This window comes from Podarcis muralis, chromosome 4 (genome assembly GCF_964188315.1).
Source record: "Podarcis muralis chromosome 4, rPodMur119.hap1.1, whole genome shotgun sequence".
Lineage (NCBI taxonomy): Eukaryota > Metazoa > Chordata > Lepidosauria > Squamata > Lacertidae > Podarcis > Podarcis muralis.
Window position 1 is genome coordinate 53,044,516 of NC_135658.1, and position 26,002 is coordinate 53,070,517.

General features: G+C 40.0%; 1 protein-coding gene across 3 annotated transcripts; it reads right to left on the reverse strand.

Moving 5' to 3' along the window:
* Positions 1 to 772: 772 nt before the first annotated feature.
* Positions 773 to 11,479, reverse strand: EPCIP (exosomal polycystin 1 interacting protein). 3 transcript variants are annotated; one of them, XM_028727053.2, is made up of 5 exons: positions 11,314 to 11,479; positions 7,936 to 8,047; positions 6,838 to 7,004; positions 4,573 to 5,645; positions 773 to 4,194 (listed from the first exon to the last, which is right to left on the reverse strand). In XM_028727053.2, exon 5 carries the CDS (start codon positions 4,128 to 4,130, stop codon positions 3,465 to 3,467), a length of 666 nt encoding a protein of 221 aa, XP_028582886.1. In that variant the 5' UTR covers positions 4,131 to 4,194; positions 4,573 to 5,645; positions 6,838 to 7,004; positions 7,936 to 8,047; positions 11,314 to 11,479; the 3' UTR covers positions 773 to 3,464. The 3 variants fall into 3 exon arrangements, with proteins under 3 accessions (XP_028582886.1, XP_028582885.1, XP_077783437.1); XM_028727052.2 differs by lacking the exon at positions 4,573 to 5,645; XM_077927311.1 differs by lacking the exons at positions 4,573 to 5,645; positions 7,936 to 8,047.
* Positions 11,480 to 26,002: the final 14,523 nt, after the last annotated feature.

Below are 26,002 nucleotides of genomic sequence, written 5' to 3' on the forward strand. Positions count from 1 at the left end.
TCTTGGTGTGAGACTGATTTCTTACTGATCTTCCTACTGATGTCGAGCTGGATTCTCGACAAGTGCTTCTGTGAACATGTCTCTACATTTTTCTCACATGTTGATATGAATTAAATGCCAGTACTTTTTACACGGGAATTGGTGTATTCACTAGCGGTACAATCCAAACCCCTCTTACACTGTGTTGAGGTGGGTGGGTTTGGATTAGGTGGAGCTGCCCCTCTAACTAGCTCTCCTGGCTTATCTGAGAGAAAATCCCAAAATGTGACTTTGCAAGGGAAGGGACAAGGCTGAGCTGGCCCATGAGCCATTGGATCCTAAGCCAGTCTCATGGCTGCCGTGTGCCACTGTTGGCCAAAACAGCCTTGCTGTAGCTACAACAGTGTTTCCACTGCTTCACAAAGCCATTATGGCAGAGTGGGAGGGAGTTACAATTGTCCCTGTAATGTGTTAGTTTACTGAGCAATATAGAGTATGGTGTATTGGGGGTGTGGGGGGTGTGGGTGTGGGTGTGAGAGAGAGAGGAACCCAGCCTATAGGAGGCATTAACAACATAAGGGGGCTATATGTAAGAAGAAATAGGACCTCTGCCACCCACAGTTGTTGCTGAAGTGGCTAAAGGAGGAATGTGCACTGAATTAGGACTCGTGCAAGAAGTCAGCTAGTTGCATTGAAAGTCCCTCAAAGGCATATGTTTTAATATTTCATTGCACACACATTTGCAAGCTGCACAGAAGCTTCGAAATAGAGTGTACTAGAAAATAATATAAAATACTTCAAAACCGTCTTTTATTCAGCATAATCACGTAGCTCAAGCAAAATCACTTGCTAGTTGGCATTAGTAAAAACTGCAAAGAAAATAGCTGTGCTTAGTTAAAACTTGATGTACATGATAACATTTTCATCTGGTAAAACTGGATACATTATTGTTCACACTGTTTACTGAGCTTAGTATTACAAATACTGTACAAACTGCACCTCAAACAACGTAACTCATAAGTAATTATTATCAGGTAGTCAAATGCCAAGAGCTATGGTGTTACAAGGAGAAATCCACATCACAGTTAAATAATATGATCATGAATATTGTATAAGAAAGTCATTTGACATTAAAGTTACGTATATTATTTCCAAAAGTTGCTGATTTGACATTGTGTTTATCTACATTGTTTTTTATCTGGTCAACAAGACATAGTAATAAGCTCAGAATGTTGTTCTTTTGATTTATTCTCTCTAAGGATCACTTTGTGCTATACAGTAACAAAACATGTTTTAATCTGCTCATACAGTTGAAAACCCCAGCTACAGGTGCATTTACCTGTATGAGGCACACAACACTCAGTATACAGTTGATGTCCACAATCACTGCATTTTAATGTGTACATATAAAACATTAAAATGTGTATATTAAATATGTAATATATATAAAGAGGCTTTAAAGCATAAGAATCCAGCACTGCAGAAACACTATAGGAAATAGAGGAGCCAATTATCTGGAGAGCTTTGTGCTAACCACTTGTGTAGTGCTGAGAAGTATACTGTGGGGTAATGTAATTACCTGGAATGAAGCCATTAATTTGCTTATTTTAGTTTACACATACTTAAATTTTGTACTAATAAAATTACAGAATAAAACTTAATTCCTGGAGATCAAGTCATGAAGTACCTAAATCATTGTCCAAGGCAGTTCTTAACCTTACAGATGTGTATGATTCCTACTGCTTCATGGCTCCATTGCCTACCTCTTCAGTAATATTTGAATGAGGGAAGGTGTCAATAACATGGTCATTTCCTGGGCCAATGTCTAAACACTACTACAACTACCATTTGGTTCTTCCCTCCCCTTAACAGTTGTCATTCCAACTGGTCACCTTAAGAACACTTGCATAACTTCATGATGGAAGGGCCAATTGCATGGTTATTTCCCATGCCAGTGGCACCAGCTGCCAGTGAGATCATGGCTGGCATAAGAAGTATTTCTTTTGCCTGATCTTCCATGTTTAAGCATTCAAACAGCTGTTATTTGGCTGCTTCCTTCTCTCCCTGAACGTTTGCCATTCCAGCTGGTCACTCTTAAGAGCAAGTATGTTAAGTTTAAAAATTAGAACCTGAGTTTGCATGTTTTCAGCTTCCTTCCTGATCCCTTCCCCTTTTGTGTTAGACCATGTTTGGTTGCAGGATTACAGTCTTGATTTTTAACATTTGAACGGTGCACAGTACATTTTAGGCACTCTTATAAATGTTTATTAATATAATAGAGCATCATGGGATGGAACTTCACAGAAGAACAAGTGCTGTAAAGAGCTGGTACTTATCCATATTTAAGGCTGTCGGTACTTAACACTTCAAATCTTGGAAGTGGTTTTTTGGCACTGCTTCAAGGGTTCTGGACATTTAAAATATTTTCCTTAATCTGAATTACTGTTCAACTTAAGAGCTGAGTCCTATACATGGTTAGATCTCTAGCTCATATTTGATGGGTCTGTAGCATGAAGTGGACAGCTACTTTGTCCCATCAATTTTTTTTCCATCCAGGAAGCTGGTTTATTATATTTTTATCATAGTGGAATTTAATTATGCATTTCAGGACATATGAATAATCCAACTACTGCATGAGTTATGTTTTGAAGCCTCCTGTTTTCAGGATTTGCACCAGTTATTTCTTTCAACTGAAAGAAGATTAGTCAAGCAAACTCATCACAACTTCCTGAATTATTCCAACTCCCCTTATAACTCTTGACATATTTTTCTCTCTGTCACTGGACATCTACAAGTTGGTTAGGTGCTTATTGTAATGTAGCTGCTTTTAATTATATGTTATGGCATTATTTTCCAATTTAAAATGTTGGTAAGATCAATCCATATTTGCCAAGCAATATCCTAGGATATCTGATCCTATGGACCCAGTTCAGAGTAATGCTTGGGCACTTTAAGCACAGCATACTTTAAGGACATACTTCATGATGAATAATGATTGGGAGTTAGTGTTGAATCTATTGAGCTCTGCAAACAATTTTGTTGCTTGAGATAGGACCAAAGAGTCAAGTAGTCAGTTAGCCTATGTTTTGAACATAGCAGGTTGTAGACAGCTAACAGAGGAGCTTTGAATGAAAATGAACTCCCCCATTGTTTACTCAAATAGAAAATACAGAGCCAGTGCTAATTTGGTTTCATTCTACATTTTTATTTGTGTGTGTGGTTTGAAGCAAAGGTGGGGAATCGAGAGCCAGTTTCTAGCCCTCAAAGCTCTTCTCAGGCCATGCCCTTCACTGGCCCTACTTCATACCCTGATTGTTTTTGCATGGCTGGCATGGCCCCTCCCATCATTGGCATGGTTGCCCCAAAGTGAGTGAATCCCTTGGGGATTCCATCTTCTAAAGGAATGCCAGGAGCTCTGTTTCTACAGGATCATATTTCTGGCAACAGCCTATGGCTCCTCTATAGAAATGGCCAAGCATACTGTGTTAGTATATGAATGTTATAATACAGCTTTTGTTATTTGTGGTGAAGAACGTGTCCAAATATGGCAGATGTGGAAAGTGGTCTGTAATGTTGGAGATGTTTTCCACACTGTATGATTTTAGTGGAGAGTAGCCATTGAAGAGAGAGGTGTCTAAAACAGCAATGTATGTGATCATGTTTCTGTCTCTGCATGGCATCTTTAATTTGCCTTGTGCTTCATTGTCGTGGCTGCTGTAGATAGTTAAGCTTTGTTCTCGTATCTGGCCATTGATCTCACTTTTTATCTGTAGTCTTCGCAGTCCCCAAATGGTCAGATATTTTGCTGACAGAGGAATTGTGCCACATAGTGAGAGCTTCAAGTCATACACAGCTGTAAAGTTCAACAGCATTCTCAACATGGATGTTTCCGTGAACCAAATTGTCAGATTATTGTAGTAGCTTTTGTCTATTGTATAGGGCAAAACAGTCTTGCAATTGCAGATCAGATTTGCCAGACTGTAATCGCAGTCATTGTCACTAATATCATCAGGACATGTGCAGTTACGAATCGTGCTTTCCTTGGTGAAAATAAGAGTATTATTCTTTTGGCCTTGTACAAAACTATCCAGACAGAAGCCTAAGAAGCCAACCAAAAAGAGATGGTGTCCATGGGCTAATACTGCCATCATTATTACAGTGTTCTTAGCCACAAGAACCTCACTTCATTAAATCAGCAGATCTGATGACTGCAACCTACAGAGAATAAAAATAAGATGATTATTACCATACAGTACACACCCACAATTTTCCTACCTTGTCTATTTATGGCTGGTTTCTATCAATCTAAGCAGGCCCAAATTACTGAGAGTTGAGGGCAGTAATTACATTTGGAGACCATGAAACCCTCTTTGCAGAACAAGTAGAGATTTGTCCCAGGCTGAAATTCCTGCTTCTGTAGGAATTTGGGTTGTTTTGGTACATTGCTGTCTCTAGCTGTAAAACTGAGAATAATGATGATATAATTTATAGGGTCATTGCAAAGACAAATGAGATGGATTATGAAGTACACTGCACGTTGAAACTTTGATAAGAAACAATCATATTTTAATGCTGAACTTTACCGGTCCTTACTTCATAGACTTCAGTTTTAATTCTTTTGCAGTCCTTAATGCATTAACCAAAGATGAGATGTGCCTTGAATCAGTTTTTCAATAACTTCCATAGAATACAGACTGGAGCTTTCCTCTTGGTCTTCTAAGCACTTCCTTTATTCGAGAATAGCTGTGCACAGGCATCAATCAGGACAACATACAGCTGATTCAGATTTGCAACAAGTTAAGTAAGTTTTATTGGCTTCATCATACACCATAATAAAACTAAAATACAAGAACAAAATAAAATCCAATAACTCAGAGGATCTGCACTATATTACAATCCAGAGCCAGATGACAGCACAGTATGCTCAGTGTTCTAGTTGAACTGATGTTCTCTGCATAGGAATCAGAATGATGGCAATGTGACATTTTCCTGCTCACTCTATTTCTGCTTGGAGGTGTAAACTGTTTGGCAAGCCTTCATTGCAGAAAAAAGTACAGTCCTTGGGCAGCTGCCCAGGTGTGGTCTCCCATAGAGCAGTGTGTAATATAGTAGCAAGTTTTTAATACTGTATTTTCAATTCGTAATCCTCCTGGGACCTCATGGTAAAGGCAAGGAAAGAGATCTAACAAGTAAACCTCTTTAGACTGGAGAAAGTTGTAGCTGCTTTACTTTATTTTCCATGAGCTTTTATGCTAGAAGTCAGTTACTTCCAGGGTTGAATTACAATTTTGTTGATTCATATTCTGAGGTCCAGGCATCTTATATTGTGCTTTTGCTGCTTCTAGAACATGCTCAGCTTTCAGAGAAGCTGTGCATCCATTCACATGACTTCTCAAAGGGCATGCAGTCTTCCAGACATGGGGATGTATGAAATAGGGTAGCCCAAAACATATATCAGGGTGCAGGGACATACGAATTTTACTTCCTTATTCAGTCTATTCATGCAGTTCTGTGTATAGGGAACTAGTAGCCAACATCAGCTTTGTTTCAAAGTATTACTCCAGCATACATTTCAAATCTTCTGCGGCACAGAATATTCTGTTCCTCATGATGATCAGGGTATTCAGGATATTCAGAAGACATCATAGCCATTTATCCTGCGTTGCCTTGTAAGAAGGAAATATTCTTTCAAAGACAGAATAGGATCAGATGTCCTAAAGCTGTCTCCACTCTACTCTCATATATTCCCCCACCCAAATAAGTGAGAATGGTGTTTTCTACCTTTTAAAACCCAATATTTAGTTCAGACTCTTTGTGGATATCTCTTCAACAACATACCAGAGATGCCAATAAAATGCAGTTAATACTAAACAAAGGCCAAATTCATCTCACCTGCAACACTTTTGAGGTTAATTGAGTTACCTCAATAATAAATCTGGCCACAAATGTCTATGAGCCCAATCATGCATTAACAAGCAGATCCAATTACAACAGTTTCCTGACAGCGTTTTCTCATTTTTTAGCTTGGTTTCTAGGCTCGGGTAAGTCAACTAAATCAAAACATCTACAGTACCACTATTGTGCTATATATAGACTAATATTTCGCTCGCACTTTGTTTAGCTCTGAACTTGTTTATCTATTTGCCAAGTAACATGCTGCAACACAACAGTCCTAGAAAATGTTTTAACAAGTGCAGCATGAACTGCACTACAGTAATTTTTAATGAAGGAGCAGATGCAGATAGGCATCACTTGTAGGGAATATTGGAGTGTGTGTGGGGGGGGTTATATTTCCATAACAAAGTTTGTGGGATTTTAGCTCTCACTACACTTAATTGTTCCATCTACCAGTCGGCAAAAAGGCAATATATTTTGGAACCTGCTGAAGCAGAAAATTCAAATGACACTCCCTCTACAGTGAAAATAAAATGGATTACGGTAACTTATTGACCATTCATGGCTTTTACAATGATGCCCCAAATCTGCCACCTAAGGCAGCAGTCTCATTCTGCCTAATGCTATGGCTAGCCCAGTTGGGCAGGCAAAAGCATGCAACTTGTCCCTAGATTTTCTTAAAGTGTGGCAGCGAAGGCTTCTATGGCTGCCACTTGTTTCCGAGTTTGTGTGTATCCTCTCTGGTTGGAGTAAAAGTGATGCTCCATTGTGTGAGGGATGGTATTAAGAAAAAGGGGAGCAAATGTGGCTACTGTTTCTGGTTTATTCTATCCAGGGTTGGTACCCTTGCGATATCACCTGAAGCAGCCCATGTATTTGAGTATCATAATCCGCTGTTATAAATAATAACATCAGTAAAAATACTATATTTGAGAAACAACTTTCTTATATCTATTTACTTACCTTAGCTTTGCTTCGTTCATATCATGCCTCCCAAACCAGCACCACTTCACATTTGACTTGACTTGCTATGCTTAAGCAGAGTTCTTCCATACAAGCAGTACTCTTATATCTTGAAGTTGCAAGAAGAGTTACTTTTGGAAATGTTTTCTCACCTTTTCTGGCTCTTTCTGCAACACAAACTAGTGTCAGTGAGTCCTGAAGTTTCTCTGTGCTTCAGCAAGTACCACCCTGAGCCACATACTCTTCCTCTGATAATTTTCACCACCCACACTGCACTGATATTTGATCCAAGGGTTACCTACATGGTCGTGCGTGTTTCAGGACTCCTACTCAAACTACTTTACTGCTTGCATCATTCGGCATTTTGAAAAATAGTTTCCCTGTAGCGGTTGGCAAGCTGCTCTTTATGAGAGTGGAAAATCTGTTTGACTACAATGACAAAGTCTGTTACGATCAATCACCGGCTCCTGTTCTTTAATGCATCTTTTGAACTGCTATTAGAATGGGGAATAGAGAATACTTGCTGGAACTCAGACATATAAAAACCAGCTACTTGCCATTTAAAAAGAATAGTTTTTAACAGAAATTGCTCATTATCTGTAACCTATGTACCTTTGAAGAAGTGCAGGAAGTGACTGTCTTTCTTAAACAACAATGCTAAAGCATCCACAACACCAGAAAAACAGCAATAGCATCTTTTTTGGATAAATATTAAAAAGATCTGAAGCACTATCAAAAAATTATCACATCAGCACTCATAACCAAATTTCAGATAGGTCAGGATTTTGTCTGACCAGTAATAACAAGGCTTGTTATTCTGACATTCATTCACGGATATACATTTAATCATCATCATCATCATCATCATCATCATCATCATCATCATCATATTTATACCCCACCCTTCCCGGCCAGGGCGGGGCTCAGGGTGGCTAACACCAAATATGAATTACAATAAAACGTAATAGAAAAAAAAACAACAGCAAACAAACAAACAGTTAATTAAAATACGGCTTAAAATGCAGCTTAAAATACAGCCTCATTTTAGTAGCAGGCCATAAATCAAAACCATAAAGGGAGGAAACATCAGATATTCACCCGAGGCAGCTATCCATGCTGGTCCTACATTGAGGCTTTTATTGGCCTGTATCTTCATTTGCAGTTATAATGATCTCTTTTACCTCCATTTCTTGCTTCAGGTGTTTAGATCCTATTTGAAAACCAGGGGGGTATAAAAACTCTCATTATTTACATGTTTGGATAATATTTTTCCTTCAACAACCCCCTGAACTGGTTGGATGCAGAGGAATGGTGGGAGGAAGCAGCTGGGAAGAAGGCTCAGAGATGGAAGGGGGCAGCACAACGATGAGTGATCAGAGAGAAAAGAGGGAGGTGTCTGGGAGGAGGAGTTATTGGAAGTTGAAGAGGTGACAGATCTTAGTGAGCTGGGAGAGTCTGTGGCAGAAAAGTCCAGAATCAGAGGCAGAAGCGGAAGCAGAGGAGGAGACCAAGAAGCAGAAATGAGTCAAGCTGGTGAAGAGTCATGAGTATCTTCCCTTTCCACTGCAATTAGCTTCCCTCCACCCGCCTCCCAGAACCAGATGATCCTAGTATGGGACAGCTGCATATTCCTGCATTGCAGGTGGTTGGACAAGATGATCCTCAGAGTCCCTTCCAACTCTACAAGTATATGATTCTATGCTTCTCTATGCATGCCTGACCTGGCCTTAAGAAAATTCCAATTTCATAATATATTGGGGCAAATTTGTGTTGTGTAAACAACACAATTATAAAAAGCCAGATGTAAGTTAATAGCCAACACTTGTCATACTCAGAGTAGACACATTAAAAATATTAGTTACTTCTCCATTTATTTCAATTTATAATCCAACAGCTAGTTCTATGTAAACACGGTGTATGACTAGCACTGAATATTGCCCATATTATTTTATAAACAGAAATGAGCAACAATAATAAGTTTACAAATAGTAAGTAGAGGGGAGGGGAAGGAAGCAAACTAAAAAAAGGGTAAAAATACTAAAACCTTGTAGTTGAAATAAAAAGTAATCTGCTTTCAAAGAGCAGTTTAGTAGAAGTCTTAAAACAGTACTTTCCCAAGTTTAATATACTGTACATTATTTAGGCCTTGTGGTTGGTTCTGTGGTGAAGCATTAAACTGCCTAGATAAGATGGAATTAAATTGGGAGCTTGTTATAAATAACATTCCAGTAGGACTAGATAGTAGTCCCCTGGTCCTTAAAAAAAATAGAGGGGAAAACCCAACCACTAGTTTTCTGTAAATAAATTCTAGGACCTGTTTTGCTGTCATGACTGCAAAAGCCTCCAAGATGAGTTTGTGCAGATGTTTTGTCTCATTGTTAGTTCCACCAGGCCAATGAACATCCTGTTCAAAAACATAAATCTGTAAGGGCTTTATTTCTGAGAAAATGTTTGTTTTTTAGTATCCCTGGCATCCAAAACCCTTTTGGGGTCTCATTTGACAATATACTACACAGTGGTTCAGTTTGGATGCTAAGCAAACAATGGTTGGGTACTATGTGAATGAGTTTGTGCACCCCCTCCTCTTCTTGTGCACTCTGTGATTCAGTATGTCCTTTCTTGGTTTGCAGCAAACCATCATTTGTTGTTGCAACCAACCTAGCAAAATAATTTGTGCTTGCTGTGCAAACCAAGATCAAACTTGGATTTACAATCATGGTTTGCAAGGCAAAACCAAAGCCATAATTTTGCTTTGTTTTTGCCTCAGATGTAATTACGGACAATGGTTTGCTACAAGCATGGATATGAGGGGAAGATGCAACGTATGAGGAAGCCTACAAGCCCAAGGCTTATTCCAAGGCTATGGTGGGGTCTTATGTTTTGAACCAATCCATTGAGAAAGTTGCTTACCAAGTCATGGCAGTTTGTGATGGAACGGTCCTGTGACATCATATTAACAAGCACCCAGAAAGTAAGTGTTGTAACTCTCACTGCCAAATTCACATAGGGGAATTCCTTCTTTGAAAAATGCTTCCCCCAGATCTCCTTGCATAGGTATACACATAGTTGATGTAAATGGTTTCTTCCTGGTGAAACTTTCTGAGCAAACCCCATAAAACAATAGCTCTTGTAGTTCATCATTTAGTTAGCCACATTCTATTGACTGCAAATAGCAACTTTAGGAACAAATAACAGCATGGGGGGATATCTGGTGGGGAACAGAGTAGGGCTGAGAGGGTTAAACCTCCCCTCTCCCCATACCATGTCCCAGTCTGGATCAGGGTATCCCACAGCTGGTTATTCTAAGCAAATAATGTCTAGCTGTAAGCATGCTTTTTAACACGTGCTTATTATAATGTGTAGTTTGGCCCTAAATCTATGTGTATTGTTGTTTTACATTTTTAAGCAACATCATTGCCTTTAAAACAAGAAAAGCTATAGAGAAAGAATGTGAGTTTTTTAATAAGCCTCCCAGGTTTTAGCTCCTGGAATTAGTTTTCTTTTAGATAAACTTGCAGATGCCAGTGGAATGATTGCATTGCCAATGTTTGTTTTACCCAAGCATGTGGTATCATAGCAGCCTGTCACTCCCACTAAATGTTTCTACTGATACTGGAAGAAAGCATTTTCCTAAAGCGGGACTGACAAAGATAGGAATTCAAAATTTTAACGGGAGGCAACTTAAACATGAAAGCAAACATGCAAGGGAAAATATTAACTCCAAAAGAAATAATGATAAACTAAATTTGCCAAGCTGACAACTCCTTTTTGAACTTCCTACATGTTGAAGGAGCACAGTGAGAGTGTAGCCAGGTCTTAAAAACTGCTTGAAATCTGAGGTATTAGAATTACACCACAAGGTTTGTTACTGGCACTGGAGTAACAACAGCACTTTTCACATGCCCCCTTTCACATATTAGTTGTATCAAGTTAATCTTGAATACAGTACTCTTTTCCTCCCAGACTTGGGCTGCATGGTTTGTAGCTTTATGCTTTAACTAAATAGCACAGAAGCCTCTTACAAATAAAACAAATCCTTGAAACATACGGGTAATTTCCTAACAACAGGTTTAATGATGAAAATGTAATTTGATTTTTGCTCTTATCCCTGTACAGTCAACACAGCTCAGAAAACTAGTCTCTATAAACTTCGAAAGTTTGAAACCAAATGAACTGTTTTTTATTTATTAGCTTCATTGCTTATATAAAGAATGTTAATTCAGAAATAATAATAACATGCACACATAGTGTTCTGCTATTAAAAGTGTCTGTCCTGAGTTTAGAAACTTATTCACAGGAAAAGCTACATGGTACTGAAGTTTGAGATTCAGAAAGAGACTTTCAGGAATGAAGCTTAATGACAGAGAACGCTGCTGTGGTAGAAAGCGGCTTGTTTCTTGGGCATTAGGAATTACGCTGTGCTCTTTCTATAACAGCAGCACACAATTTTGTTTAGCAACAGAGAAGAGTACTTACGCTTCTTGTCTGTTGAGTAGTTTGGCGGTGTTGCTCTTCACTTTGCAGATTTTATCTTGGGACTGTACTGGTGCTTTGCTTTCATTTGACAGCCTGGTTAATCAACAAGACAGGGTGGAATGTGTGGTCTTGCACTTACTGTTCTTTTATGTTTTCTGGAGGCTTGCAGCCTGAGCTACCATGACAACCAGGAGAGACGCTTGAGGCCTACACCACTTCATTAATAACTCAGTAAAATAAATACCTGGTTTTATTAGCCCCTTTTGCACAGATTGGCAGTTTAAGATTTTGTCTTGGAAATGACAGAAATCATACAGGAAGGCATATGTACAGATGTAAAACAAAATAGCCACAATCTGTAAGATGTCTGTGAAAGAAGAACAGGACACAGAGAGTTCTTCTTTATCTTAACACCATAGGAGCCAACTCCTAGGGGCTGGGGTGAGGGGTGTTTTCGGACCCCACAATAAAATATTTGATGGGGCTGGGCTCCCCCCATGTTAATGGGCATTGCCATTCAAATTTTGTGCATGATCAATTATGCAGGTTGGGGCTTTCCTGCCCCCCCCCCATATTTTATTTAAGTTACAGGTTACAGGTTAAGTTAATAGTTACAGGTTTGGAACAGGTGATAGCAATCAAGGGGCACTGAGATTGGTGTGGAAGCTGAGGGGGCATATATTCAGACTTAATTTGTGAACAGATTTTAATTGTGTTGCATATGTAAACTCTCCATAGGTACTGAGTTGCTGTGTAGACTACCAGCTTTTTGGTACCTGGACCAGGCATCTTTTTGCATGGAAAATGTGCTGGTTATTGTGTTCAGAATCCCCAGCAGTAGGACACATTTTGATGGAAGAAATTTGGTACTGTCAGAGCTGCCCTAGGTCCCAGCTCACAAAGGACCAACGCCAGTTCGTTGTTATACAAAACAGTCTTTATTGAAGCTCAGTTTCTTTTTCACAGCCGCGGCGCGCAGCTCTACGTCTCAAACTCTAGACCGCCGAAGCTCCGTCTGAGTCTCCTCCCCCCAGACACCAGTTTAAGACTCTAGCCTTGCTCCACCTCTTCCTCTGCTCTCTTATCCTATGGGACCGCCTGTCCGCTGGGGTCTCGCCTCTCCTAGACTCTTCTGACGCTGAGTCCCCTGAGTCTTCCCCCTGCCTCCGGCGGGCTTTAGGACCTGGTTCCCCATCCGGGTTTCCTGCTGTGCCGCGCGCCTGTACATTCGAACTTGGCGCGTGCGCCCAGCCGGCCACCTTCCTCCTGACCGTTACACTGCTCCTGTCACTGCTTCCCCCTTCGGGGAGGCTAGCTGCACCTGACTCTCCCTCCGTTCCCTCACTCTGCGATGGAGGCGTGGCCACCTCTGACTCATCCTCTCTCCCTGCTGGAGGAGAAGCTGGCCCTGATACATGTGACTCTTCCCCCTCACTACGCTCTGGTGGAGGGGCTGGTCCTGCTCTCCCGCTGCTGCTTTGGGAGTCCCCGCTGGCCCCTTGCTTCTGGTGTGTCCCCCCTGGGACCCCCCTTGCCCTGGCCATCGGTGCCCCCCTCTGGGAATCTTCTGATTCGCTGGAGAGACTCATGGAATCTCTCGGGCCGCTTTCATACTCCCCTATGCTGCCCTCAGATTCTTCCCCTTCGCTCTCCATCCCCTCTCTCCCCTGTGTCTCTGCTCCTGAGCCCTTGACAGGTACACTACTTGCTTTCCATGATTTCTGTTGTCACGTGTTGTTGTTTAGTCGTTTAGTCGTGTCCGACTCTTCATGACCCCATGGACCAGAGCACGCCAGGCACTCCTGTCTTCCACTGCCTCCCGCAGTTTGGTAAGACTCATGCTGGTAGCTTCGAGAACACTGTCCAACCATCTCGTCCTCTGTCGTCCCCTTCTCCTTGTGCCCTCAATCTTTCCCAGCATCAGGGTCTTTTCCAGGGAGTCTTCTCTTCTCATGAGGTGGCCAAAATATTGGAGCCTCAGCTTCACGATCTGTCCTTCCAGCGAGCACTCAGGGCTGATTTCCTTAAGAATGGATACATTTGATCTTCTTGCAGTCCATGGGACTCTCAAGAGTCTCCTCCAGCACCATAATTCAAAAGCATCAATTCTTCGGCGATCAGCCTTCTTTATGGTCCAGCTCTCACTTCCATACATCACTACTGGGAAAACCATAGCTTTTACTATACGGACACATACATATGTCATGTACATATGGATAATAAATGCTATTTCAGAACATAGGATAGTATCCAACAAAATAGTTCAGTTAGTTGAAGGATTTCTGTCTGTGCAGTGGAACTTCTCCTCCCTCTTCCTTCCCCTTCCTTTGCAGCCCTTGCACCTTCCCCAACCTGCTCTGGGGGTTGAGGGAAATCCAGGAACATAGTTTGGGAGAAGCACAAGGAGAGGGAGGGGAAGTTCTGTTGCACAGCTAAGAAACTACTTGGTTGGATAATGCCCACAATGTTTGTTTCCTTACTTGTGGGACTCATGCTGTGGAGATTAGGGTTCCAAATTGCATGAGGAGCCAGTCTGAGCAGAATAGGCTGTCAGACGCAGGCTTTCAGCTCAAATGGGGACTGAAGGGAAGGGCCATGAAGACCACAATCTAGGGGATGGCACCAATGAACATACCCCTGCTCTCTCTCCTCATGTAACTGGAATTACCTGAGGGGGGGAGAGCTGAGGAATTAGTTGGTATTATTTCTCATTAAACCAAATTAAAGTGCAGAACATTAAAGTGTTGAACATCACATAGAAAACTCTGTGGCACTTGAGATCTCCTTCCAGTTTGATACAGAACCAATTAATGAATCTTTGTTGGGCATGGTTGCTCAACCATCTGTGGACCGACCTGAGTATTTTTATACCACATTTTACCATCTTGTCAACAAGCAGATCATAGGATACCTTGTCAAATGCCTTTTATTCTGAAATCAAAGTGATCTACCGCACTAATAGCTATCAAAAAAGAGATACAGCTGGCCTAGCATGATGCATTGTTGATAAACTCATGCTGGAGCCTAGAAATCACAACATTCTTTTCTAGATGCTCACAGATGAAAATCACTTAAAAATCTGTTCTATAATTTTGCCTACTTGGGCCAACCTGTTTCGAAGTTTACCAACATCAGCCCAACTGGTCTGTGGATTCCCAAATCTGCTATATTTCAGTTGTGAGTCTCATCCCACCTAGTCTCAATGTTACCTATCAGATTAAGTGTACAGGAAACTCTGAAGCCTCCAAATTAACCATAGTAAATTAACTACATTATAGGGATCAGAATATGAGACGGTTGGAGAAGAAAAAGTGTATTAATTGCATTTGTTATAGGTGGAAATATGCCATCTAGTGGCTCAGTATTGTTATGATTAAGTGAAATAGATTTGAAAATTACCGTACATACATACATACATACAAACAAACAATCTGTGGACCACATTTTCATATGCATGTGTTATTACTGAAGTAAACATTTTACACATTGGGAAGAGATCCGTAATATATCTGGAGAGGAAGTAGATGGCACAATACAAATGCAAGACAGCAAGCAATAGGCAGGAACAATAAAGAAAAAGCGCTGTTCAACTTTCAGAAGCTTGAAAATTAATAATATAAAAGGTATCATCAAGGCTGAAGTTCCCAGAAGGTATAAAAAGATCATGAGTACAATCCACTGGAACATTCCCTTGGGCAAGGCCAACTAAAATGAATGAAACTTACCCTACTTTTGTACAGCTGTTCCCATTCATTTCATGGGAGAACAGGAGATTTTACTTTCCAAAATGTCCACCGAAAGGGAATATGGTCCAAAGAGGCTCACAGTAGGCATGAAAGAAGGGTGGGGATATAAATGTTCTTAATAGGTAAAATAAATATGCTTTTCCCTATCTATCTGGGGGGACACGGGCGGCGCTGTGGGTAAAAGCCTCAGCGCCTAGGGCTTGCCGATCGAAAGGTCGGTGGTTCGAATCCTGCTTGGCAGGGGGTTGGACTCGATGGCCCTTGTGGTCTCTTCCAACTCTATGATTCTATGATTCTATGAATCCCCGCGGCGGGGTGCGCTCCCGTTGCTCGGTCCCAGCGCCTGCCAACCTAGCAGTTTGAAAGCACCCCCGGGTGCAAGTAGATAAATAGGGACCGCTTTCTAGCGGGAAGGTAAACGGTGTTCCGTGTGCTGCGCTGGCTCGCCAGATGCAGCTTGTCACGCTGGCCACGTGACCCGGAAGTGTCTCCGGACAGCGCTGGCCCCTGGCCTCTTGAGTGAGATGAGCGCACAACCCTAGAGTCTGGCAAGACTGGCCCGTACGGGCAGGGGTACCTTTACCTTTACCTTTTATGTATCTGGGACTAATTGCACCTCCGTTTTTCTCCATTCCAGCAGGTTTCCAGTACTGTACATTGCTATATTTGTGTTCATGTTTAACATCAAGCAGTCAATTCTTTTTCATCTTAACATGGAGAATCCTGCTATTCTTTTATTTATTTAGTGCATTTATATGCCTCATTTAGTTCATCATGGGCTTCCAGGCAGTGTGCATGAGGTTTGTAGGTCATTTCTCATCCAGCCTTCTCTAAAGATAGTTATGCCACATGTCCTTAGACCACACAGATAATGGTGTTGCTCTATACAGGCCTCCATTAAGCGACAATATTTAAGAGGAATGCCCATTCCCACAAAACCAATTTTGGTGGAAATATCAGGCTAGAAAAGTTAAATCCTATGCACCCTTACTATGTGTTCCACAGAAATAAAAGGCATTACTTCTGAGTATACATATGCTGCAGATTTTGCTACTGGGTAGAGCAAGAACAGGCTAATCTGTTTTTCTTAAGGACTTTTAAAAAGAAGAGAATGTCCGGAACTTAAATGCTTTAAATAATGGTTTCTAGATTTCATTTGGCATGGCATCCTGGCATACATCATACTGCTAGGTTGGGTTTCTTTTGTAGTTTTACTGTGAAGTTTTCCCATGCTTTGAAAAACAATTTAGTGAAAGAATCCACGTACAATAAGAAAATGATTGAATGATCCTGCAGAACCAGTTAACACTGGCCCTACAGAACAAGCTGCCAAATATGCAAAGTGAGCAGAGAGGAAAAAGAAAACGGAATATTTATATTTTTCTCTAATCCCTCTCTAGGTACAGAGATCTTCAATTACTGTATACAATCACTGCTTAATCCATACAGTGGCTTAATCCATCTCAAATCCAGGAATGGTTTCTTCACTTGTATCCTTCAATTGAAAATACTTTAGAAAAATCAAATCAAATATAATAATGTATTATGGACAACACTGATTTCTCAGGTAGAAAAAGATTACCTTCCCCTCTCAGTTTTCTAATAATGTCTCTCTCAGCCACACCAGCAGATTTGTTCAGGAGAACGCAGGCAGACAAGCAGACTCTCACCACCTTTTCAACATTTTTAATAAAAGAATGTGGGGTTGGTTACATAGTTAAAATGACTGTCACAATATAAAATGGCTTAGGCCAGTCATTCTGAGGTGTGCAGGGATGGAAAACCTCAAAGTAGTGTAATGAGACAAACATACAGTCTTACTATCATAAATGAAGAGTAAGTTACAATCATTATATCACATGGAGTTCTGAGCTACAAGTTTGGAACCAAGCCACGAAGGAGATTTTGAGAGAAAAGCAGAAATTGGAAGGAACCCTATGAAAAAAGAGGGGAAAGAGTATGTGAGTGATACTTGTGAGCTATTAATGCCAGCTGGCTTGGGGTTCCACAAGGTGGCAGAATTTCTCTCAAAATCTCCTTCACATATTGGTTCCAAAGGTGTAGCTCAGAGTTCCTTGTGATGCAATGATTGTAGTTTACTATGTATGCTAGTATGAGTGTATAATTAAATTACAAGAAATACCAGACATGCTGTGTTGTACAGTAAAAGTAGAAAGAAGTAACTTAAGCTTCAGTCTTATGCACACAAACCTGGGATTATGTCCTCTTAAACTCAGTGAGGGTTTTTTTTACTTCTGAGTAGAGATGGATAGGATTGCACTGAAATTTGTGCGCTGTGTCACAGGAAATGTTATTACATATTTCCTTATGTTATTGTTTGCCATGATACCAAGGACATTCTTTTGAGGGCTGAAGCCTATACCCACTTATTTGACAGTAAGCCCGCGTGAACTGTATCCTCCAGACAAAGCATAACAAACAATACAGTCAAGTCACACTTTTGTAGACTAGATAGTTGCTTTGGTCACCTGCAAATACTCTATTATAGTGTGGGAATGCAATAAGGTTGCTAAATAAATAAATGACACAACTACCAATATATTTGTGATATACTTTGCAGGTTGGCTTGAAATAGAAGTGTGCTAGAACATTCAAAGAGAAAGTGTTTCCTATCAAATCCTCTTCAAATCAATATGTGAAATAAAGGTGATGTATACTGTTTTAAGTAAATAAATTGTGAATCACTGGGTAACGACTGGCTCTTTCTATTTTTGTACAGTGCCTAGCACATATTAGATGGGTCACGCCACAGGTTCAAACAGAAGAGTAGCACCAGATGTTAAAGGCACCTAACAGATGCCATTGAGCAACTGTAGATATGTTCCACCTCTGTCATTCAGGAGACGGTCCCTGGGGTTTAGGGGCACCCTGGGGACAAAGATTTATTTGACCAGATGGAGACAATAGGGAGAATTAATTCATTTGTGTTTGTTGAATAAGGCATATCATTGATCAGTTGTGAGACTCCAGTAGCGTTTAAGACAAAGTTTAGGTTATAGTGCAGTTTCTATGACATTATGCTCTTTGTACAAATTGTCAACACGATGCAGTATTATACCCTTTTTACAAATGTGGTATGTGTATTATTTAACTTGAATTTTTATAATAGACAGCAATCACAATGGTGTGACAATAGGGCTAAACCAAATTTGATAATATTATTAGCCCCCCAGCAAGTTATAATAAATAAACTCCCAAACTATGGATCACTATAAATTGCAGCAATTACTTCCAAATCCCAGCCTTGCCTAATTATATTAAATTAAATGGGGCTTAAAGGTAAAGGTAAGTAGGAGTAGCCTTGCAGCCTTAGACCCTAATCAAATGTGTGATTTTACAGAGGTGTCTTTAACCAGATGCCTCTGGTTAAACTAGATGTTTTTAACCAGATGCCTCTGGGCAAACTAACTTTAAACCTAAAGTAGAGGGCCAATATAGGCATTACCATAGCTACACAGTAAACTCCAATGTAGATAAGCCTTTAAATGAATGTTATGTGTACCGTTTGTGTTCCCATTTAATTTGCACAGTCCACATAACATTACCCTCAAGCACCAGCCATCACAATGCCTTCCCCCTGTAAATTTGGGTTTACCCAATATGGAGATAATCTGATAAACTTTGCCCACTGCATAAACCACTGCACTTGAGGTTGCAGACTGTTTGTTTCAGTGTTTGGGGATGGGTGAATTAATTGTCACTTTCTGCTACTACCATTTCCATGCCCACTACTTCCTCAAAGCTTTCATTTATTTTCCAACATGCTTCTAACTATTTCAAATGTGCCGCTGAATGGAGGATCCTTTTGAACCCTCAGATTTGCACCAAACCAGAAAACTGCATAAGCAAACTTAAAAAACTTTTTAAAAAACTTCCACCCCATGTATATTGAGGAACAATCTGAAATGTGTGTGTTAGGAATTTACAATTGCTTTCATTTATTTTTCCAGTGAGCTAGTAAGGGCATGACAGGAGCACACCCACCCACCCACCCACCCTTCTTTTGATCTCTCAGATTTTCACAAAGCCAGAAAACCACACAAGCACATTTACAATTGCCCAACAGGGTACTTTTGCACACTTCTTGGGCATGGATTTATACATACACACATATATATAAACAAGGTGCACACACAACTTTCTGTGCGCATGCACAGAACTACTAATATGCGGTATCAACACAATGGGGTGAGCTCCCATTGCTCTGTCCCAGCTCCAGCCAACCTAGCAGTTCAAAAGCATACCAGCACAAGTAGATAAATAGGTACTGCTGAGGTGGGAAGGTAAATGGCTCTGGCACTTGTCACAGTGTCCTGTTGTGCCAGAAGCAGTTTAGTCATGCTGGCCACAAGACCCAGAAAAGTTGTCTGTGGACAAATGCCAGCTCCCTCGGCCTGAAAATGGAGATGAGCACCACACCCCATAGTCAAATTTGACTGGATTTAACTGTCCAGGGGACAGGGGTGGCGCTGTCGGTTAAACCTAGGACTTGCTGATCAGAAGGTTGGCGGTTCGAATCCCCGTGACGGGGTGAGCTCCTGTTGCTTGGTCCCTGCTCCTGCCAACCTAGCAGTTCAAAAGCACGTCAAAGTGCAAGTAGATAAATAGGTACCGCTCCGGTGGGAAGGTAAACGGCATTTCCGTGCGCTGCTCTGGTTCGCCAGAAGCAGCTGGCCACATGACCCAGAAGCTGTACACCGGCTCCCTCGGCCAATAAAGCGAGCTGAGCATGCACCCAGAGTCGGCCACGACTGGACCTAATGGTCAGGGGTCCCTTTACATTTACCTTTAACTGTCAAGGGGTCCTTTACCTTCACCTTTCCCTACTAGTATGTAGTGGAAATACCAAAGTTGCTACTCATAGTCACTACAAATTCAAATATGTGTGGGTGTAGTCTACTCTGGCTAAATCTGAATGGGGGGGGGAAATGGTTTAACACCTAAATAATGCTCAAATGTGGACAAGCCCACAGGCTAATAGGAAGACGTGGTGCTCAAGCTATTTCCCTGAAGTATGAATTGGAGGATCTATTGTTTATGTTGGTGGGATTGTAGGGTGAATTTAGGGCACCAAGGAGGAGTAGGCAGAAAATTAGAACAGCTCTATGGTGAATGGCACCTCTGATCCCTGACATGCATAACTATGGCACTGAGGTGCTAGAGTAGTTAAACTATTAATTGTCTGACGATTAGAAAAATGGCTGTAATGACAACATAATATCTACAGATGGCACTATTTGGCTTCCCTTGCTTTAGTAAGACAGCTATGCAAATTTACTCAGAAGTAAGTCCCACTTTGTTCAAGGGAGCTTACTCCCAGGTATGCCCGTCTAGAATTGCAACTTGAAAGAAATTTGTCTGTAGCATCCCTTTGTTAAATTTCAGAAAAAAGTAGAAAGTTAATCTATATATTCTTTAGATTCCGCCCCCTTAAAAACCAGTAGTAAATATGTACACCTAATGACGAGAAATAAAATGTACACATTTTTCATGTACCCAACAAGGCACTGAGTAAATATGATAAGATGGGAAGATACTGTTTTGGAAATAATATTAGGAAAAGCTTTTGTCAACCGCTAGAGTTGGGGTTTTTTGGTTTGGTTTTTTAATGACACTGAGAACTCACATAAGAACTCCAGGGAAAATGTAACTATGGATAAACTATGAAAATGCAATAGGAAGAAGAGACTGGCTGTTAATTTCATGCCTGAAGATAGCTATTTAGAAACATGGTGAACTTTTTACTAACTACAAAGCAGGATGGTACTCACCATCAAATTGTAACAGAACAAAACAAACAAATTCTAATGTGCTTCTTTATAATGAAGAAAATGAAGGTTAGGTTATGCTACATTTCAGAAAATTAAATTTGAGCTAGAGAAAGTGCTCTTACAAAGGAAAGTGGGTTGAAAAAGGTTTTGAAAGTACTTGACTTCTGGATGGAAAGGAACAGAGGAGAAAATGAAGCATTCAGGCTTCTTTTACAACTAAAGGTTTAGTTAGCATAGTTTATGGAAGATGTGTGGGTTTTTTAATCTGCTTGGTTTATGATGTATTGAAACATGTTACTTCTGTTGTGTTGAAAAAGTTAGCAACAGCAATAATAATGATGATATCACCTAAATATAAATCTGTATAGCTCCCACTACTTCCCCCATTTATTTATATAGATAATTCCCTATTGAATAATATTAAAGTTGCATTTATAGAATGATTGCAACCTTGAAAATCTGAGTGCTGTTACTGCTGGTGCAACAAAGATTCCCCTCAGAATAACTGAGCTGTGCTAAAGTCTTGTCCAGAAAGAATAATAACAATAACAATAACAATGTATTAAAATAGGAAAAGGTGCCTGTTTGACATCCACCTGCTTAAAATGGAGTATCACATTAACATTATTTATTTTTAAGTTGAATAATGTTAGAATCCATGAGAGATTTTCAAGAAAAACTTTCCATTATGGTCAAGCCATATCAGCATTTTCAATAAAGTGAAGTCTCTCGCTTTCTCCAGCTGTACTTCTAGAGACTAGTGGGATAAACTGTGTGTATATAACACACACACTTTAATGTTTTCAATTTTAAACATGCATTAATTGACTTAAGAAAAGAGCCAAAAAAATTATAATGAAGTATAAAAATGTTGTGAGTAACAAAGGCTTTGAGGATTTGTAAAAAAAGAAAAGAAAAAAAAGATGATTTGTAAACCTTCAAAGAACTTCCATTTCTCTTGCATGGAGTAATGGTCCCCCCAATGTTTTGTTCAAGTAGGCACCCCTGTATGGAACTATAAAGATCAACCAATTCCAATGTAAGGCTTCAAGGAAGCTTATTCCAAAATAATCTTGTTAGTCTTTTAAGATGTCACAAGACATCTTGTTTATGTTGTAACAGACCCACATGGCTTCCCCTCTGGAAACGGCTTTGGGCAAGCAGTATAGAAGCTGTGGCCTTTCGATGTTGCTAGAGTACAGCTGATCATCCCTCAGCATTGGTCATGCTGCCTGGGGCTGCTGGGAGATGGAGTCCGGCAACATCTGTAGGGCCACAGGTTCTTCATTAGTGGTTTAGAAATGTGTGTACAAGAGTGACAAAAGTAGCCATCCTGCCTTCTAGGTAGGAAAAATGGAGGAACATATAATTCCAAGGGTAATACAATTCACAATTAACACTCTTTGATAGGGTTACAACTTCATGAAGGTGTGCATCTAATTATTACAATCAGATATCAATTAACATACAAATACTCATCAACTGTACTTCTAGTATGCATCCAAGCATATGTCCAATCAGTGCTTGCTTGCATATCAATGGCGTGTACCCTTATTTAGATACTGAAATGAATACACACACACACACACACACACACACACACACACACACACACACACTGTGTGTGTGTATTCAGATATAATAATATAAACAAAATTACAAGTCATGACCAATGTATGACAGGAAGAAGGAATCAATATAAGATTGACTTGAAATTTGTTGTGCAGGAGTTGTACACGACATCTTTTGAACTTGGGCACAGACATCCAAGTACAATATCCACATACATTGCATCAGTTGAGAGTGATGAATGGATTTCTTCATTCTACCACCCTTCTTGGATAAATATATTAAAATGAAGATTAAAGTAGAACCAAGCTGACTTTCCCACAAATTCTGTTGAGAAATGTAATGATTTATACATGTCAAAAAAAAACCATTTAAAAGTCTCAGGGAGTAAAGAGTGAATATAATTCAGGTGGAAGAATGGAATTTGCAGGTGGTATATTTTTCCTTAGTTTTTTACTACTCTAAGTTCAACACTAGATCAGATTACACTACCTCATTTTCTTTACAACCTTGCAACCCTTTCTGTAGTATTCTACACTTATATATAGCTGCTGCGATTTATTTTATATTTATTAATAGGTTTTGGAAAAACCGTGCACGGGGAAAGGGTTAACTATTTGCTCGGCACACTATGGGCCTGATCTGAATCAGAGTCCCCAGTGGCTGCATTTTGCCTTTTAAAAAATGCTGGAAGTCTGATAATGAATCTCTCACTGTCATATCTGAGGTTAGCCAGAATGGTTTGAAATTACCTACAACTGGTAGTGTCAATTTGACTTACCAGCAGATACGCAACTGACAATACATTTACTAATAGCCATATCTTATAACTGGAAAGAATCACCTTAGAAAATGGGAAATAGCTCAGATGGTAAAATTAACTAACGTAAAATTAACTAAGTGAAGGCAGACAGCCTTCTTATTTATTGAAAAATTGAGTAATTGTTGTATTGGTACAAGGAGACACAAAACAATAGTTATTCAAACACTCTCTTGGAAACCATTTCAGGAATTGATTGGTGTGTTTGCACTGATGGCTTTACTCAGATACACGTGTTCAAATATGTATACATATATAGTGACATACATTTTTGTATGTACCTATATTTGTTTTGTTGATCTCTTTTTATACGTCTGTTAACAGATTATTATTAATCATCAGGAAAATGGGTGGGGGAGAAACACTCAAACATCACCTGCAATTTACCTGGGCACAGTTTTTCATGGGAAACCCCAGCTAAGGATGGGCAGTTTCATTGTAATGTTATCCTACTTAATTCACATTTCTCAAAATAATAAGCAAACCAAGACAGCTGTCCTTTGAAAAACAAACAAACACAGTTCTCTGAATTTTGCAGTGCAGTTTTCTACCCAAATGAATGTGTACAAAAAGGTGTATATTGGGGAAAATGTGCCTTCAAATGCATATAATAATGGAAATAACATATAAAATGCATTAAGAGAGATTGCTTGCATAAATGTGTTGTTTAAAAGGGGTGTGTTAATGATGTCAATGAATTTTCATGAGAGTTTTAAAAAACTGATGCAGCAGTTTGAGGAACTCACCTTTTCCAGGGTATCATCATCCTTCTCTTGCATTTTCTCCATGGTTTTTGTGAACTGAACTTAAAAAAAACCCTATCTCCAGAGTTTTAGATCATGTTAGTGATACTCATTTATTTTTCAAAAACAGGTCTGATTTTGACACCTGCGATGTGTCAGGTGGGTGATATTGTCACCACCCATCTCCTTATGCATAGTGACACTATTACTTTTCCTGTTGCTGCTGTTTAATCAACATATTTTTATCAGTCTTTGTAATTTGCGCTGCAACATGTTTTTACCTATATGGGTTTTAAAAAAAGAAAATTGAAATATTCATCCAAATAGTGAAACAGCATTGTAGATTAAATTTAAAATTGGATAGCTAACAACAAATAAACACAGCCAAAATCTGTCAGTCCCTCCTGCCTCTCGCCTTCTGTTCTACTCCATTCATTATGTCATCATTGCAGCGTCCCCTAGTGTGGCATAACTGGTTGTGCTGCCCTAAATCTGCTTCTGTTTGCACCTGTTGTTCAGCACAGGAGCGAAAGATGCCCAAATAGTGTGTTCCCATTTTTATCAAGTGTTACCTTCTGTTGGTAGAACTGGACAGAACACTGCTGAGTCCATGAACAAAGATGTTGCTCATTTATCGATTACTGCGATTTAGCTGCAATTCTGAGAATCGTACAAGTCTGTAAAAAACAAAAAATGTAAGAATGAAGGTGATAGTCATATATATATATAACAGGGATGGGGAACCTGTGGCTCTACAATTCAATGTTGGACTACAATTCCCATCATTCCTGACCATTGGCCATGCTGACTGGGGCTAATCAGATTTGGAGATCAACAGCGTCTGAAGGGCCACAGGTGCCTGATATATAAGATCAACATTTGAAATCATCCCAGGTAACTTCTCACTTTCTCAGGATTTTTCACAATAAGGCCAACCTAACCAAAACAAAACCATATGCCATTCCTCTGCCACCTTGAGAAAAATGTGAATTTCTTAAAATAATATATGTAGGGCTTCAGAATAAATGTTCTGGATTTTGTCAGGATGAAATGCTGCATCAAGCAGCAGTTGCATTTATATAATGTTTAAGAGCTCTGTGAGAATCAGCCATGCAAGATGAAAATGAAACAGCACAACATGCAATCCGCAATTACAAAAAAAGTGTGGGAAAATGCAATGCTTTGCCCTTTTGCAATTTTAAGTATGAGAAATAAATGCCTTTTCCATTCCAGCACTACATTAGAATTTATAATAGCTTGTTGCCATGGCAAAATCTATAATCCTTTATTCTTTTGATGCAAACATGTCTGTATAGGAATATAAGGGGTGTGTGTTATACAGCGGTCTTCGTTTGTGCTGCTTTGATGACTATAGCTGTACAAGTACTCCAGAAAATAAAATGGGTTTATTCACTGAAGGTATATAGCCACAAAGGGATGTGAGAGGAGTGTCAGCCTTGGTCATGGAGGCTGAGGCCTAGAGTTGCAGATCCCAGCGTTCTGACTGTTTCATCTCAATGACACTTGTGAAGTGAATCTTATGTGGAGTACACTGAGGTGGAATATCCTTGTGAGGCTGACAAAAGAGGGCTGGATATGTCAAATGGAATCAAGCTTAAAGAGGCTGAAGAAGCTGCCCATTGTCTTCAGCTCGTGCTATTAAATGTGGGATTAAAGAGGAAACAGCCTCCTGGCTCATTGGGCCCATTCAGAAGGAGCTTGTTCCGAAAATTATTGACAGGGGTGGCTTCTATTCAGAGCCACAGCTGACATCACCAGTCACACAAAGGGACTTTAGAGGGTTAATTAAAACCAGGTAATGGAAGGAATCAACAAGTACTGACACTGCACAAATGCCACAGAGGATCTAATGCAAGGAAAAAGGCATATGGTAGGAAGGCCAACCTCCCTGCTGCCAGCTACTCTTGTGATTGACATTCGGTTATTTTTCTATGGAACCTTGGCACATTAGCCGCTGGTTCCCTTTATCTTGTTGTCAAACACATGTATGATTGATTA